The sequence below is a fragment of the Staurois parvus genome, unplaced genomic scaffold, assembly GCF_062004578.1.
Source record: "Staurois parvus isolate SC_StPar_1 unplaced genomic scaffold, SC_StPar_1.0 ptg000310l, whole genome shotgun sequence".
NCBI classification, from domain to species: domain Eukaryota; kingdom Metazoa; phylum Chordata; class Amphibia; order Anura; family Ranidae; genus Staurois; species Staurois parvus.
Genome location: NW_028318106.1, coordinates 997,824 through 1,016,091, shown reverse-complemented (window position 1 = coordinate 1,016,091; position 18,268 = coordinate 997,824). Strand labels below are relative to the sequence as shown.

The 18,268-nt window shown below is 42.9% G+C and overlaps 1 protein-coding gene across 12 annotated transcripts in view; it reads left to right on the top strand.

The window, feature by feature from the left end:
- Window positions 1–18,268, top strand: part of NEDD4L (NEDD4 like E3 ubiquitin protein ligase) — a 635,056-nt gene that overhangs the window by 590,775 nt on the left and 26,013 nt on the right. For all 12 annotated transcript variants that reach the window (XM_089683436.1, XM_089683437.1, XM_089683438.1 and 9 more), the window contains 4 exons: window positions 4,477–4,706; window positions 5,580–5,701; window positions 9,901–9,971; window positions 13,446–13,541. In XM_089683436.1, the coding sequence (XP_089539562.1) occupies window positions 4,477–4,706; window positions 5,580–5,701; window positions 9,901–9,971; window positions 13,446–13,541 (519 nt within the window). The remainder of the gene's footprint in view (window positions 1–4,476; window positions 4,707–5,579; window positions 5,702–9,900; window positions 9,972–13,445; window positions 13,542–18,268) is intronic.

The following is an 18,268-nucleotide window of genomic DNA, read 5'->3' as shown; positions in this document are numbered from 1 at the left end:
CCCAATACCTTAACACTTAAGCTGGACATACACTTGCAGAATTTCATTCAATGTTTTTCATTTAAAGAGTGCCCAACTCCATTTCACCCCATTTCCCAAACCCTGGTCTTCCACTATTTCACCCCCATACCAGGCATCCTCTTTCTTCCAGGAATAGCCGCAATCCCCTCAATTTAACATCAGTCCCCGTGCTTCCAAAAACCCCCCTCCCTTTTTCATGTGTGCTCTGGAATTCCTGCTCTGTCTCTAATAAGCTCACCTCTGTCCATAACCTTTTTGTCTCCCGCTCCCTTAACCTACTAGCAATTACAGAAACCTTGCTTCAAGCAGCAGATTCTGCTTTTCCCGCAGCACTTTCCTATGGAGGCCTAATCTGGACCCACTCATCCAGACCCTGTGGTCGGAAAGGTGGTGGAGTTGGTTTGCTTCTATCCCCACTGAGCACCTTTCAGGTCCTCCCTAAACCTCCCTCTCTATCTTTCTCTTCTTTCGAAACTCACTGCATCCGGCTGTTCTCTCCCTTTTCTCTGAGGATTGCAGTGATCTATCGGCCTCCTGGACCCGTGTCCTGCTTTCTTGATGATTTCTCCGCCTGTCTACCCTACTTTCTCTCCTCTGAACTACCCACTATCATTCTCTGAGATTTTAACATCCCTATTAATGTCAACAACCCGGCTACATCCCAACTCTTCAACTTAACATCATCTTTTGCATTAGCACAGTGTATGGAGTCCTCCACTCACTCTGATGGGAATACATTAGACCTTGTTTTCTCCCATCTTTGCACTCCCTACAAACTCACAAACACCCCCTTTCCTCTCTCTGATCACAATCTCATCACCTTCACAGTGTCCTCATCTTCATACACCTATCCCTCCAAGCAGCAAACAATTACCCACAGAAACCTTCACAACTTGAACCCTGCTCCTTTCCACTCTGAAACTGACCAACTCTATGACACAATCTCTCCTCTGTCCTGCCCTGGCCACTGCTGTCTATAACAGTTCGCTTTCATCCGCATTAGACTCACTTGCTCCTCTAACAACACGAAACACCAGCCCCCGACCGTTACAACCTTGGCAGACTGACTACACGAGAAATCTTAAACGACATAGTCGTGCGCTGGAGCGATCGTGGCGTAAAACCAAATACCAGCAAGCATTCACCCTATATAAATCTGCTTTCTCAACATACAATTCCTCCCTTCATGCTGCCAAACAAGCCTACTTTGTCACTCTTATTAATACCTTGTCATCCAGTCCTCGTCATCTGTTCTCTACTTTTAACTCTCTACTTTCTCCACCTTCACCCAGTACCTCATTCACTGCTCACAAGATTGCAAATCATTTCAAAAACAAGTTTGACGCAATTCTTAGGGGCATCGCCACTGCACAGACATCCATCCCACTTAGCATACCTTATACTAAACCTCCCTCAACACTTTCCTCTTTTGACCTTGCTACTACTGAAGAGGTCACTAAGGTTTTCTCAGAAGCCCGACTCACTACCTGCCCCCTGGATCCTGTCCCCTCACAACTACTACGGTCACCCTCTTCTTCCATCCTATGCTCCCTCACTCACATCTTCAATCTTTCCCTCTCTACTGGTGCCTTCCCCTCCCCTCTAAAGCATGCGTACATCACTCCCATACTTAAAAAGCCCTCCCTGGACCCCACCAACCTGAATAACTTAAGACCCATCTCCCTGCTGCCATTTACCTCTAAACTCCTAGAACACTTAGTCTACAATCGCCTGAGCTTCCACCTCACCGACAACAACTTTCTGACTCTTTACAGTCTGACTTTTGCTCACTACACTCCACTGAAACTGCCCTACTAAAACTCACTAATGATCTACTAACAGCTAAAACCAATGGCCACTACTCCGTACTCTTACTACTTGACCTCTCTGCGGCTTTTGATATGGTTGACCATCCCCTCCTTCTCAAAAAACTCCACTCTCTTGGTCTCAGAGACTCTGCTCTCTCCTGGTTCTCCTCCTACCTATCGCAGCGCTCCTTCAGCGTTACCTATAACGCTGCCTCCTCCTCTCCACTCCCTCTCTCTGTAGGGGTCCCTCAAGGTTCTGTCCTTGGACCACTTCTCTTCTCCATCTACACCTCCTCCCTTGATCACTTGATAAACTCCCATGGCTTTAAGTACCATCTCTATGCTGATGTTACACAAATCTATCTTTCTACTCCTCACCTCACCCCTTCAGTCTCCTCTCGCATTACTAACCTACTAAGCGACATATCGGCATGGATGTCACTCCACTTCCTCAAACTCAATCTTTCCAAAACTGAGCTCTTAGTATTCCCCCCAGCACGTGCCCCCTCCCCTGACTTCTCCATCAAGATCAATAATACAATCATCATTCCCTCCCCTCATGCCAGGGTACTAGGTGTAATCCTAGACTCCCATCTGTCCTTTCACCCCCAAATCCAATCACTGTCCAAATCTTGTAGACTTCACCTCCACCACATCTCCAAGATACGCCCGTTCCTAACCTCGGAAACCACTAAGCAACTAATTCACTCCCTTGTTATATCTCTCCTTGACTATTGTAACTCCCTCCTCATTGGCCTACCTAACCGCAGGCTATCCCCTCTTCAGTCTATCATGAATGCTGCTGCCAGACTTATCCAACTTACTAACCGTTCTGTATCTGCCACCCCTCTCTGCCAATCCCTCCACTGGCTTCCCATTGCCCAACGGATAAAATTCAAAACATTAACAATAATGTATAAAGCCATTTATAACTCTGCCCCAAATTACATCACCAATCTTGTTTACAAATATCACCCAAACCGTCCTCTCCGCTCCTTGCAAGACCTCCTGCTCTCTAGCTCCCTTGTCTCCTCCTCCCATGCCCGTCTCCAGGACTTTTCCAGAGCTTCCCCCATCCTCTGGAACTCTCTACCCCAATTTATCAGACTATCGCCTACTCTGCCCACTTTTAGGCGATCTCTGAAAACCTTTCTCTTCAGGGAAGCCTATCCTGCCCTCAGTTAATAATAGAATCTTCTACTCTCCCAACCAGTCCATCCCCCACAGTTACTACCTTTTGTACCACTAGCCCCTCCCTGCTAGATTGTAAGCTCCAAGGAGCAGGGCCCTCCTTTCCCTCTTGTATTGAACTGTATTGTTGTTGTATTGTCTCCCGTGATATTGTAAAGCGCTGAGCAAACTGTTGGCGCTATATAAATCCTGTATAATAATAATAATAATTTTGGGGTGAGATCAGTGTTTGATTTCAACCACTGTGATGAGTGGGACAGAATTCTTTTTTTTTTTTTTTTTTTTTAGAAGTGAAGATTTAACTTTGTTTTCATTCAGGAAAGTCAGTTGGTTCTAAAAGCAAATGTTTAAAGCTAGTTAAGTTTTCAGGTACGTTCACACAACATTTTTCAAGTCGGGGGAGGTACTGAGAAATTTCCTATGGATGTTCATTTGACAATCTGCTGCTGTATGGCCAGCTTTTATCTACTGTAATTTCTAAAACCAGTCTTTAACACCTCCATCCAGAAAATATTTACCCTGTCCCTTAATACTCAACTCACCCTTCCACATCCCTCCAAATTATCCTTCTAACGCTTATTGTCTTAAAGAATCCAATACTGCTTTTATATTGACTGAAGGTCTTCTCCAGCCTTTGGCACTCACCTGAGAGCTCCTGTCATTTGACTCAATTGTGGCTATTGTAATGCAGGTTCTCACGGAATATCATGGACTGGCAAACCCATGTAATCAAGGGATTGCTGAAAAATGTTATTCCCTTTCAACGAAGGCACTTACCTACCCTAATAATTAACATGAAGGGATTTTTCACTTATGTCTGCTAATTAGGGAGCGCTGATTAATGATAATACTTGTTCACCAGAAAACAATTTGCAACTTTATTCTAACACATGTTATCAATTATGATCAAGGCCACTACTTATAATAAAACCAATTAATATTATTTGTTAGCTGTTGTAGATAGGAAAAAATATAAATTAATGACTGCCTGTAAACTGTACTTGCAGTAGAGTGGAGATGATCATTTAGATATGCGTTGTGGTTTGTTTTCAAATTACACTTACAGTGTGGTGATAGTGTCCTAGAAGGACCCCAGCCAATAAATATGTAAACCACTCCTAGACTTGTGTGTGCCCTAATTTGGGTGAAATTCCTCACTGTATGTAACTGCATCCATGCACATTTACTGTTTTATTTCATGTAACTGTATACACTCAAAAAGTACTACTGGGTCTATTGGCATATAACCATTTACTGAGTGTATAGGTATGGTAGACCACTTTACACTGCTAATATGTGATCGAAACACCAAGTGGACCAAATAGGTTTAGTTCAGCCAGAATTGAGGGGTTATAAAAAAGAAACAGGAAATATGGCTTTTCTATGCAGCCTTCTGTTAACAGGCCCTAGTATGTTCATGTGCCACCATCATAACAGATGATCATTCCCTCCTCAGGCCGATATACCAAACAGATTTGAAATGAAGCTTCACAGAAACAACATCTTTGAAGAATCGTACAGGCGGATCATGTCAGTTAAGAGGCCGGATGTTCTGAAGGCGCGGTTGTGGATAGAGTTTGAATCTGAGAAAGGCTTGGATTATGGTGGAGTGGCCAGAGAATGGTTCTTTCTTTTGTCCAAAGAGATGTTTAATCCATATTATGGACTGTTTGAGTATTCTGCTACGTAAGTCTCCGTTCTGCTTCATTTCTGTTCTGAGGCTAGGAATATGTGTACCGGTATATAAATATTAGCCTTTCCTTCAACATTGTGATGTCTGCACCAGTTGCTGAGGACTCCTCTTTTTGTTGCTGGAAATGCTCCTAGATAAAATTTGAAAGGACCCCACTGACTAGTCAGAATGACTTGTGCTGATCAATTCTGTCATAGACTGCTTCTTAGTTTGGTTCTAGAATATGGCAGCCTACAGCACTGGTACTTAGGTGCCCTGGGGCATGTCATAGGTTAACCAATGCCACTTTGCATGTGTTCAAACCCAGACTTTGTCCAGGTTGGTCATTATGAAGAAGAGTTGTTATTGACTTTCACTGTAGCTTTGTGAGGTAAGGGATACTTTGTTGGGGGGCAAGACTTATATAAAGGTTCGTTAAATTAAGATGAACTCTAGACAAGTTTAAATACACAAATAAGGCAGCTCTGTAATCATTAAATGTATTTTTAAATAAAAGCTGTGTAAGTACTTGATTTTGATTTCTGACCAGCCTCATTTAACCTTCTGTACAACTGAGCTCAGTCTGGGAGAGGGAGTAGCGGTGTTCATGTTCTAGTAGAGGCTTGCAGATAGGAGACGAGAGCAAAGTGAGAGAGACATGAGTTCACTAGTCTTTTACTTTCACTGTCCAGTTACAAGCTGGAGAGAAAATGGGGATCAAGGCTTGTAAGAGTTATGTAATTGCAGCAGGGAATAAACAGGTCTCCTGCGCTGCCATTGAGGGGGGGTATATTACAGTTATATCATGGCTGTATTGTCACATGTTCTGCTAAATAATGTTGATTCAGTATACATGTGGGATATAAACCTTCTTATCTTTGTCACAGGGACAATTACACCCTCCAAATAAATCCAAACTCTGGTCTGTGCAATGAAGATCATCTCTCGTATTTCACATTCATTGGGCGAATTGCCGGCCTTGCAGTATTCCACGGGAAATTATTAGATGGTGAGTGGTATCCTTCTCTAATGAACGCCCAACTATAATCAGGACAGTACCCCATGTAACCAGCGAGATCCAAGTGGACAGAGGCATGGTTCAGGAGTATCTAGCTGAGAGGCATGGTTCAGGATTATCTAGCTGAGAGGCATGGTTCAGGAGTATCTAGCTGAGAGGCATGGTTCAGGATTATCTAGCTGAGAGGCATGGTTCAGGATTATCTAGCTGAGAGGCATGGTTCAGGATTATCTAGCTGAGAGGCATGGTTCAGGATTATCTAGCTGAGAGGCATGGTTCAGGATTATCTAGCTGAGAGGCATGGTTCAGGAGTATGTAGCTGAGAGGCATGGTTCAGGAGTATCTAGCTGAGAGGCATGGTTCAGGAGTATCTAGCTGAGAGGCATGGTTCAGGAGTATGTAGCTGAGAGGCATGGTTCAGGAGTATCTAGCTGAGAGGCATGGGGTTCAGGAATATGTAGCTGAGAGGCATGGTTTAGGAGTATCTAGTTGAGAGGCATGGTTCAGGAATATGTAGCTGAGAGGCATGGTTCAGGAATATGTAGCTGAGAGGCATGGTTCAGGAATATGTAGCTGAGAGGCATGGTTCAGGAGCATCTAGCTAAGCAAGCTTCCCTTGCAACCATGTGCCAGTGCTTGGGCCTGTTGATTGGCTGCTCAGTCACAGTGCTAAATTGTGGGAAGCGGGGTTTTTACTTGCACTCTGGTGACAGTTTGGGTAGTGGGGAAGCACTGGTAAGCTAAGTACAGGTATCTTATGGTGGCTACTTTGTATCTGCTGCATTCATTTTGTGGGATTGTAGAGTTGATCTAACTGCTGAACTTTGTTCTATTTTTTCATTTTTTTGTGGTCACGGGTACACACTAAATAGAGGTCTCAAAGTCTCTTTTATGTCATGCATTTACCAATAATGGTGCCATCATAGCTAATAACATTGTTTTTATTGGTTTGTTGATGGCAAGAAGGGACAGAGCTGCAAGATGGAGAAGTCAAAGCCTCTAATCAGTGTGTTCTGAAACTCCTTAGCACACCCTGCAGGAATCAACATTTAACCTGCAAGTAACTTGTTCCTGCACTTTGGCTACTTTCATACTGATCCGTAGCAAAATTGCCACACAAACACATATACATTTTTGCTATGTTTTTACCACTTTTGCAGTGAATTTTTTAAAGGAAATGTGACTCAAAAACTGTACCAAAAACGTATCTCTGGTGCATTTTTTAGGAGTGTTTCATTCATTTCAATGGGGAGGTGTGTTTTTGGTGTGTGTTTTTTTTTACTGCACCAAAAATTCAGCAAGCAGTTTTTTAAAAAGTCTCAGTGGGCCCGCAACAGATCTGTTTTTCTTCCATTTTTGCATTAAAGAAAAGCTGACCAGTGTGAAAGCAGCCTTAATGTTGGTAAGGGACATACGATAAGCAGCAAAATAGTAATGATTTTTGTTACATTATTCTTACTGTTTTATATACAGAAATAAAAGTCTGCAAAACCTAAGAAAATTGAGCTGATTTACTGGAGCAAGTAACAGTGTTTGCTGGGTCTGCCTTGTCCACTCCTTTTTCATACCTTTTACTAATGATTTGTAAAATAAGGCAATACAGATATGGACCAATAGTGAAGCAGCAAAGGCAGAGTGTGTGTATGTGTTTATATATATATATATATATATAAATATATATTTATATTTATATCACACACAGTGTATTGCCAAAAGTATTGGGAAGCCTGCCTTTACACACACATGTACGTTAATAGCATCCCAGTCATAGTCCAATATTGAGTTGGCCCACCTTTTGCAGCTATAACAAAAGCCACCCCAAACTCACTCATCCATGTCTTAATGGACCTTGCTTTGTGCACTGGTGTGCAGTCATGTTGGAATAGGAAGAGGCCATCCCCAAACTGTTCCTACAAAGCTGGGAGCATGAAATTGTCCAAACTGTCTTGGTATGCTGACGCCTTAAGAGTTCCCTTCACTGGAACTAAGGAGCCAACCCCAACCCCTGAAAAAAAACCCCACACCATAATCCCCCTCCACCAAACTTTACACTTGGCACAATGCAGTCAGGCAAGTACTGTTCTCCTAGGAACCGCCAAACCCAGACACGTCCATCGGATTGCCAGACAGAGAAGCGTGATTCATCACTCCAGAGAACACATCTTCACTGCTCTAGAGTCCAGTGGCGGCGTGCTTTACACCACGGCATCTGACGCTTTTCATTGTACTTGGTGATGTAAGGCTTGGATGCAGCTGCTCTTACATGGAAACCCATTCCATGAAGCTCTCTATGCACTGTTGTTGGGCTAATCTGAAGGCCACATGAAGTTTGGAGGTCTTTAGCTCTTGACTCTGCAGACAGTTGGCGACTTCTGCGTACTGTGCGCTTCAGCATGCGCTGACCCTGCTCTGTCATTTTACGTGGCCTACCACTTCGTGGCTGAGTTGCTGTTGTTCCCAGTTGCTTCCACTTTTGTTATAATACCACTAACAGTTGACCGTGGAATATTTAGTAACAAGGAAATTTCACGGATGGACTTATTGCACAGGTGACAACCTATCACAGTACCATGCATGAATTCACCGAGCACTTGAGAGTGACTCATTCTTTTACAAATGTTTGTAGAAGCAGTCTTTGCCTAGGTTCTTGATTTTGTTACACCTTTGGCCATGAAGGTGATTGGAACACCTGAATCCAATGATTTGAAGGGGTGTCCCAATACTTTTGGCAATAGTGTGTATGTGTATATATGCCTGTAGTGATAGCGGCCCAGTTGCAGTATGTAAAGACTATACTGTATGTAGAAATCCAAGAAAAAAGCAGGTGCACTCCATAGGTCTTGCAATAAGAGGAAGGGACAGTAAAGTGTTTGTTATGGTCAATGTTTCGGCGAGATGCAGCCTGTCTATGTCAAGACCTTCTTGACTGTCTTAAGAAATGTGGGCTGTGCCCCACAGATACACCTCTTTGCACTTGTTCAGTCCATGTCTCAACATCCATCCAAGGTGTCCGTTTATGACACAGAGAATAGCTGCGATTCAACGGATCTCAGCTATTCTCTGGTCATTCACAGTTTATGACACTCAGGAGATCATGTCAGCCCTTCGCTGGAGATCTGTGTTCTCCCTCCAGATTCTCCAGCCCAGAGCTGGAGAATCAGAGGGACCGCAAACTAAGCAGAGATAATTTACCTCTGCTTAGTAAACTGATCTTTTACTGTAATCTTGGGAGATTATAGTAAAATCAGCCGGTTTCCAGAGTTTGTAGACCGTTCTCCAGCGTTTGTAGATCGTTCTCCCTTCGTTCGGAGAACTGCTTTATAAACTGCATTCACAGGAGAACTGTGTTCTCCGAGAATGCCGGAGAACTGAGCAGCGATCTATTACCGCTGGTTCATAAACGGACACCAAAGTCTGAAATCTTCCTGCACACTACAGCCAGACCTGGGTGCCGATCCTTGGCTGCTGTTTCTTAAAATAAACCAATTTCTGCTTACACCGAGTCTGTGAATTTAGAAGCTAGCCAATTGAGAGCTATGAGCACAGACACATACAGGGAAAACTTTTAGGAATTTGAGTACAGCTCTGGGGGGGACAGCAGGAAAATGATGACAGGTTATTTTTGCACACTTGCTTGACTTGTTTGGGTATATTAAGAGCTAAAATATCTTCAAAACACAAGTTTTCTTTATTCTCAATCATGTCAGTATCTGAATACCATCTGTCTGATATAAGTGGGAATAGTCCTGAGCCATGCTGTCGTCACATTCTCCATGATTTCAGTCTATTATGTGCCCAGCAGATTTTCGCAGTAGTTTATGGCGGTCACAGCACAGTTCATTATACAATATAAGAGCGTGCAGAGCAGTGCTGTGTTCCCAGCCTGGCGGCACTGCTGGGAAATGTGATGTGGATGGACAGCAGGAACACAAAGCTAATCAGTGCTTAGATGATCTCATTACTGTAATGGAAGCTGCGGTGCATTATGGGCAGAGAGTGTCGTGTGTCCTATTACTTGTATCTATCTGATTTCCTGTCGCTTTCTATTTCTGCCTGTAATTGGGCTCAGAAGCTGCATCTTATTAGTAATATTCATTGTCAGGACTCAAGAGAACCTCCCAAATTGTGCCATGTTCCCTGTCAGTTGGGTTGTTATGTGATGACAATGTTTGTTTATTTCTTTCTTGCAGGCTTTTTTATTCGGCCTTTCTACAAAATGATGCTGGGGAAGCAGATAACGCTGAAGGACATGGAGTCTGTGGTAAGTTTCTGAATTCTCTTCAGCCTCGTTTAATAGGAACTACATAAACACTACCAGGCTTATCCCTTGGAGCCGGAGTTCATAACGTTTTACAAATACAGACCCACAATCAATTGTCCAATACATCCCCATTACTAGACTGTCTAAATCAGCCTTTCTCAACGAGTGTGCTCAGGCACCCTGGGGTGCCTTGAGGTTTCTTCAGGGGTGCCTTGGCAAAACAATTGTCCAAAACTTGTATACAAGCCAGCAGGTGGAACAAGCCTGCCTTTTAGTTACATAAAGCCACAGGTTTTTATTGTGCACCATTACGACCTTCTAGCCGCAGGCATCCTGACAACCAATGACATCATCTGTTGATAAGGAGGATGTCAACTGCCTGCAAAGCATCCTTGTTTGACCCTCCCCTTCCCCTCTCTGTCAGTGTTGGGGTCACATTAACTCAGTGATGGAGAAAAACTGAGGGAGAGGAGAAACATTGAAATACTAGTCAGTACCAGTGTACAAAAGTGTATTTGCTTTGGAAGAATAAATCACCTCTATGTTGGGTATCCTACATGTGTGGATGTTGCTGCTTAATATAAAGCTAGTAGACTAGTTTTTCCCATTATAGAATGGGTACCCTTTTAAAATTATGGGCAGGCTAGAGGCACCCCACTTTAGAATGGGGTGCCTCAAGATTATCCATAATTTTAAAGGGTGCCTCAGGACTGTCCATAATTTTAAAGGGTGCCTTGACTGAAAAGAGGTCTAAATCATCATCTTGACCAATCCTACTACGTACTAGTAAATCCATTGTTTGGTATTGCTTTTCATATGGATATCTAGAAACTGAACATCTGAAAGCCAATCAAAAGGATTTTTATTAGGCTAATGTAAAAATGGCAAATCAGAAATGCACAAACTAGCTACAACTGTGTCATCATCATGGGATCGAGGTCTGGTTACTGACAATGTTACTTGCTTGCCAGCTGATATATACAGATTTCTTCAGTTTTATTTCAGTTTCAATATTGCAGAGAATCCTGTTTTAGGGTTTTATAAAAGATCCAGTCTAGTACTCTCATCATTTGGTTCACAAACACCCAAAGAGGAATAGATACTCCCCCACCACTAGCTAAGAAGACTTGCAGTGAAGCCCAAGTCTAAATATACAATGAAGCCCCCAATTTTTTTAAATAAATAGCCTATCCATTCCAAGAGTAAGAATTCAACATTCTACAATACTTTCCTCCTTTTTTGTGCCGCCCCTGCAGTCTCATCTGCTTTGCTATCCAATGCCGTTACTCTTCCACGTTAAATGATGCCAAATGATATTCTACCCAGAGCCCATCAACACAGGCCCTAATGAATGCAGAGTGCAACACTGATGTCATCAAATCAACATCCCTTTCTATATTGAGGACTACTAGGCACTGAAGATGATTTTGCACATCACTTGATACACCTGAAGAATGAAGTAGGGGGGTTAGAGCTAAAGAATAGAGGTTCTGTACATATTTTTTAAGTATTATGGTGAAATAAAAAGTCTTAAAACATATTTTCAGGTAAATATGGAATGTCAGTAGTATGCAATGTAGTTTCTTTTAAATCTTACATCAAGAAAATAAAAATGGAAATTTGTTTACAGAGCTCAGTAACTAAAGCTGACATTTACGTATCTAGATGAATAAGAGCAGTGACTCTTTGAACTCTCCCCCCCCCCTAAATCCTTCATACGGCATCTTTTAAAGTTTTCACTAAGAGATGTCTAGCCAAAAAGGAGACAACTACAGTTTTTCTGTCTTTTATATGCTTTTGTTTCCTTTATTGTTTTTGCTTCTGTGCTTTTTGCTACTAAAATTAAGCTACTGCAATCTGACTGCAGCAAAGGCAAACGTTGCCCTTGCTGGAATGGGTTCAGTGAACCATGGGTAGTGAGAGGAGTGTCATGTTTTTGCTAAATCCAGTAGAATACATGCTCGTATACCGTGCCGGGACAAGGTCATCAAACACCCAGGGCCAAATGCCAAACTGTCCCCCCCCCCCAATCCTGTTCATGATGTTCAAGGGCATCCACTTAGGGGGTCCGCAACCCACACCTCCTCCTGGCTCCCTCCTCATTGCTCCCAGTGCTGGGCTGACAAGAGTAGTAATTTGGCTGTCACTACTCCTCTCAGCCTTGTAAGGAACTCAGCATAGAGTACCCCCATCCCTACAATAAACCATTGTGCCCAGGGAAACACCCCTCCTGCCCATCCCTTGTCCAGGCCCTGCTCATGGAACATGCTTCTTTGCCCTGTACCCTACTATCTCCCTCAACATTCACACTACTGTATACCCCATAGCAGAGGCGGACTGACAACTCATGGGGCCCCCGGGCAATAGGGAATCATGGGGCCCCTGTGTCCTTGCCCAAACTCAAAAAAGCCTATGAAAAAGGTACCAGGGGCATCTCATGGGGCCCCCTAATGACCCCGGGCCCTCTGGCAGTGCCCGAGTTTCCAAATGGTCAGTCCGCCCCTGCCCCGTAGGTTCAACAAGCTCAAAAGGCCATGTATAGAACATGGGTGTCAAACTGGCTGCCCTCCAACTGTTACTGCTACAAGTCCCATGAGGCATTGCATTATTGACAGTTACAAGCATGACTCCTAAAGGCAGAGACACGATGGTACTTTTAGTTTTGCAACAGCTGGAGGACTGTTATTTTGACTCCCCTGGTGTAGAAGTTCTATCCTGGCTGATTAACCACAGCCACATGTCAATGAGCTCAAGTGTGTTTAGGTTCCCATGTACCTTAACTCTGCCACTACCTTGCTGGTTGTCAAGAATCAGCAGCAGAGATGGCCAGATCTCCATGGCTACACTTAGGAAACTGAGTCCAAATCACATTTATATTAAAGTGAATATATTAAAAGTAAAAAAAGTAACATCCAAACACCAGCAAACAGCTAACATTAAGATATAAGTGAACAATTATATCTTATGACAAATACCTAACCACCTAACTATAATACAATATATACAAGATGATAAGCACGTGTCACAGGGAATACTGGAGATGCAAGGAAGGGGGTGAACCAGGAACAATGGGAGCAGATATAAGGCAGCAGGGTACAGAATGCAGGGCAAGAGGAAGATCAAGAGCAGGATAAATGGCGAACAGTATCTGATTTAGCACAGGAAAGCAAAACATTCATGCAAAGTCTACTAGCAGAGGAGAGACTAAATACTCTCCCCCCAGCATCCGGGGGAGACTGACTACTAGAAACTCCTGGCTGCTGGGAGACACCCGCTGGTGGACACTGGAACTACAAGCTTCCACCTGGTAAACCACAGTGCCACCAGCTGGTGATCCATGTCCTGACACTGGTGCTGTTTTTTTGGACAAGTATCGCTCATATCATTCTAAGTGATCTTCCAAATGTACTTCTGTTTTATTAAGTGACTGTATTTGGAATCTCTGACTTGATGTGATCTCGACTTACTCCCTAGGATAGCGAATACTACAATTCTTTAAAATGGATTTTAGAAAATGACCCGACTGAGCTGGATCTCAGGTTCTGTATAGATGAAGAGAATTTTGGCCAGGTATGTACATACGTAAATATATATTTACAGATGCATTGTTGCTTTTATACTGTTTAGTACTGCAGAGAATGCAAATTATGGAACTTTCAGAAAAGCAAAAACATTGCCCACAGGAGCCAGTCATGTTATTCCTTCTCTGCTCTAGTTTTTATTAACCTGTTCCCAACTGTACATTGTACAATGTGTAGCTAATCTCTGCTAAGGTTGGTTTATATGTTTTGTTTTGTTTTTTGTAGACTGCGCATAGGATTTTTATATCAGCCGCATGTCTTTTTTTTATTATTATTAGGTAGAATACTAAGGGGTTAAAACATTTTTCAGTAGTTGCTGCTTTCTGTGGCCCCACTAGGGAGATTTCCACTCACTTCCTGTTCTGCTCAAACCATGGCTAAGAGGAACACAGGCAGCAAAAAGCACACTGTTAGTTTAGTAGTGTAGGTGAAGGGTAACCCCCATTAGCTTTTTATTATGATCTGTGTGTTTATCTGGAATTTTTCCCACACTTCTGTCAATGCCACCAGGACAGATGTAAAGGGAAATCAAGGCAAAATTAACAGGGGTTCTCAATTACCCCACTCTATCCAAAAATCAAAAGCACTTTACACTTTATCCTTCACCTGCAATGTGGACACTCAATATAATGATGCACTAAATGGCCAAATATTTGTGGACTTCTGACTGTCAAACCAATATGAGCATGTTGGAAATTCCATTCCAAAACCAGGAGCATTAGTATAGAGTTGGCACCATTTGCAGATGTAGCATCCTCCACTTTTCTGGGGAGGTTTTCCACAAGATTTGGGAGAGTGTCTTTGTGAATTTGTGCCCATTCAGCCAAAAGAGCATTTGTGAGGTCAGATACTGATGTTGGATGAGAAGACATGGCTCACACTTGGAGTTCTAGTTTATCCCAGAGCTGTTCAGTTGGATTGAGTTCTGAGCTCTCTGCAAGAAACTTGATTTCCTCCACACCAAACCCATCAAACCATGTCTTTATGAAGATGACTTTGTGCACATGGGCACAGTCATGTTGGAACAGAAAAGGGGCCTTCACCAAACCATGGTCGCACGTTTTGAAGTGCACAATTTTAATATTCTGTACACACCAAACCCATCAAACCATGTCTTTATGGAGATGACTTTGCGCACAGAGGCACAGTCTTGTTTGAACAGGAAAGGGGCCTTCACCAAACCATTGTTGCAAGTTTTGAAGTTCACAATTTTAATATTCTGTACTATTAAAAGCATCCGTTGCAAAAAACATCTACTAAGTTGTAGGCGTTTCCACATACTTTAGCCCATATAGTATGATACATTAGTCAGGGTCCACAAATCTTTGGTCATATAGTGTAGATGTTGTTACTCAGTTAAGCCATATCTTTAAATATTTTATATAAATGGTTCTTTAAAGTTAATGTCCAGTGCTACATATTAGAATGCTTGGGTATTACCATATAGAAAGAAAGGGTCGTGCCTTGGACTATAGAAAAAAAACATTTTGAGAAAGTCGTTTCCATAGCCACTTCAGAAGGGCTTCAGGCTGCAAAGGGGAACTTCAGATCTTAAAATGAACTGATAATCTGCAGTGCCAATAGGTTTACTATAGATGCTAGTTTTAAATTCTCCTTAAGGCTTCCTGAATTTAATAGATGATATTTCATGTTCAGGGGTGGACTGACAACTCATGGGGCCCCCGGGCAATAGGGGATCATGGGGCCCCTGTGTCCTTGCCCAAACTCAAAAAAGCCTATGAAAAAGGTACCAGGGGCATCTCATGGGGCCCCCTACTGACCCCGGGCCCTCGGGCAGTGCCCGAGTTTCCAAATGGTCAGTCCCCCCCGCTCATGTTCCTGGCACACAGTGAGGAAGGAGGTTGCTCACACATTGGGGTTGATTTACAAAAACGCAAGAGTGCAAAATCTGGTGCAGCTGTGTATGGTAGTCAATCAGCTTCTAACTTCACTTTGTTCAATTAAGATTTGACAAACAAATCTGGAAGCTGATTGGTTTCTATGCAGAGCTGCACCAGATTTTGCACCATGCAGTTTTAGTAAATCAAACCCTTTGTGTCATAAACTGTTTAGAAAGGTAAATGTTTAAGCAGAAATTGGTAAATGTTTCAGTTAAAATCCCATACCTGCTTAGAGAGCAGAATTCTTTGTAGGTTTTCTGAGCTTCAGTGTAAATTGAATGGTTATACGGTCTCATTGGGACTCAAATTCTACTCCTTTGAAGCCGTGGCTTCCAAACACTGCATCGATGATTGCCTAATAGGCTAAAACAGTTGCATGCAGTTTGAAATAACTGGCTGCAGGGGCGTCCCTAGGGTTGGTGTCACCCGGTGCGTTACCACTTGGTGACACCCCCTCCGACGATCCCTGCAGAATGGATCAGATCTGCGGATTGAGCATAATGGATCGGACTCCGATGCATTATGCTCCCCAATCCACAGATTCGATCCATCCTGCAGGGATCATCTGCTTGCTTTACAATTTACCTTTTCGTGGAGCGGGTCCCATGTCACCCCGTGTGGTAGGTGTCACCCGGTGCGGGACACACCCCCCGCACCTGCCTCGGGATGCCACTGACTTGCTGTATTATATTGGTTTATTTTTGCACTATACACCATCAGTTCTGGATGTGCACTTCACCAACTGGGTGAAGCAAAGATTTGCATGGCTCAGGTGACTGTTCTGAAATGAGGGAAAATTCTCCTATTTTTGTTATATGTGATGGAATGATTCATGTGAATTCCTTCTTTTTTAAGAAGACCTTCCTGTGCAACATACTGATTGTTTTAGCCACTTCTCACCATCATCTATATGGTTATACTGTGTCCTACAGTCATGGCCGAAATTGTTGGCACCCTTGATATTTTTCCTGAAAATCAAGTATTTCACACAAAAAAGGTATTGCATTAACACATGTTTTGCTATACACATGTTTATTCCCTTTGTATGTATTGGAACAAATATAAAACAGAGGCAGAAAAGCAAATATGACATAATGTCACACAAAACCCCAAAAATGGGCTGGACAAAAGTATTGGCACCCTTAACTTAATATTTGGTTGCACACCCTTTGGAAAACATAACTGAAATCAGTCGCTTCCTATAACCATCAATAAGCTTCTGACACCTCTCACCCGGAATTTTGGACCACTCTTCCTTTGCAAACAGCTCCAGGTCTCTCTTATTGGAAGGACACCTTTTCCCAACAGCAATTTTAAGATCTCTCCACAGGTGTTCAATGGGATTTAGATCTGGGCTCATTGCTGGCCACTTCAGAACTCTCCAGCGCTTCTTTGCCATCCATTTCTGAGTGCTTTTTGACGTATGTTTGGGGTCATTGTCCTGCTGGAAGACCCAGGATCTTGGACGCAAACCCAGCTTTCTGACACTGGGCCCTACAGTGCGACCCAAAATCCTTTGGTAATCCTCAGATTTCATGATGCCTTGCACACAGTCAAGGCACCCAGTGCCAGAGGCAGCAAAACAACCCCAAAACATCATTGAACCTCCACCATATTTTACCGTAGGTACTGTGTTTTGTTCTTTGTAGGCCTCATTCCGTTTTCGGTAAACAGTAGAATGATGTGCTTTACCGAAAAGCTCTATCTTGGTCTCATCTGTCCACAAGACGTTTTCCCAGAAGGCTTTTGGCTTACTCAAGTACATTTTGGCAAACTGTAGTCTTGCTTTTTTATGTCTCTGTGTCAGCAGTGGGGTCCTCCTGGGTCTCCTGCCATAGCGTTTCATTTCATTTAAATGTCGACGGATAGTTCGCGCTGACACTGATGCTCCCTGAGCCTGCAGGACAGCTTGAATGTCTTTGGAACATGTTTGGGGCTGCTTATCCACCATCCGGACTATTCTGCGTTGCAATCTTTCATCAATTTTCCTCATCCGTCCACGACCAGGGAGATTAGCTACAGTGCCATGGGTTGCAAACTTCTTGATAATGTTGCGCACTGTGGACAAAGGCAAATCTAGTTCTCTGGAGATGGACTTGTAACCTTGAGATTGTTGATATTTTGCCACAATTTTGGTTCTCAGGTCCTCAGACAGTTCTCGTCTCCTCTTTCTGTTGTCCATGCTTAGTGTGGCACAGACAGACACACAATGCAAAGGTTAAGTGAACGTCTCTCCTTTTTATCTGCTTTCAGGTGTGATTTCTATATTGCCCACACCTGTTACTTGCCCCAGGTGAGTTTACAGGAGCATCACATGCTTGTAACATTCTTATTTATCCGCAGTTGTGAAAGGGTGCCAATACTTTTGTCCAGCCCATTTTTGGAGGTTTGTGTGACATTATGTCGAATTTGCTTTCTTTCCTCCCTTTTTTTGTTTTGTCCCAATACACACAAAGGGAATAAACATGTGTATAGCAAAACATGTGTTAATGCAATACGTTTCGTGAGAAATACATGATTTCCTGGAGAAATATCAAGGGTGCCAACAATTTCGGCCATGACTGTATATTCTAAGGGCCATTTCACACCACATGCAGTCCAGTGCGTTTTTTTTTTTCTGCATCAAAAATGCATTGATAGTAGGTTACATGGTTTCCAATGGCATAGTTCACACCAGTGCAGTCAGTTCCAGTGCGTTCCAGTTCCAGAAAAAAGTAGAACATGCTGCATTTTTTCTGAACTGTACTGGAATGGAGTAAAACGCATCAAAAATGCACCGAAATGCACATGTCCTTGTTTAAGTTGAAGAAAGAGA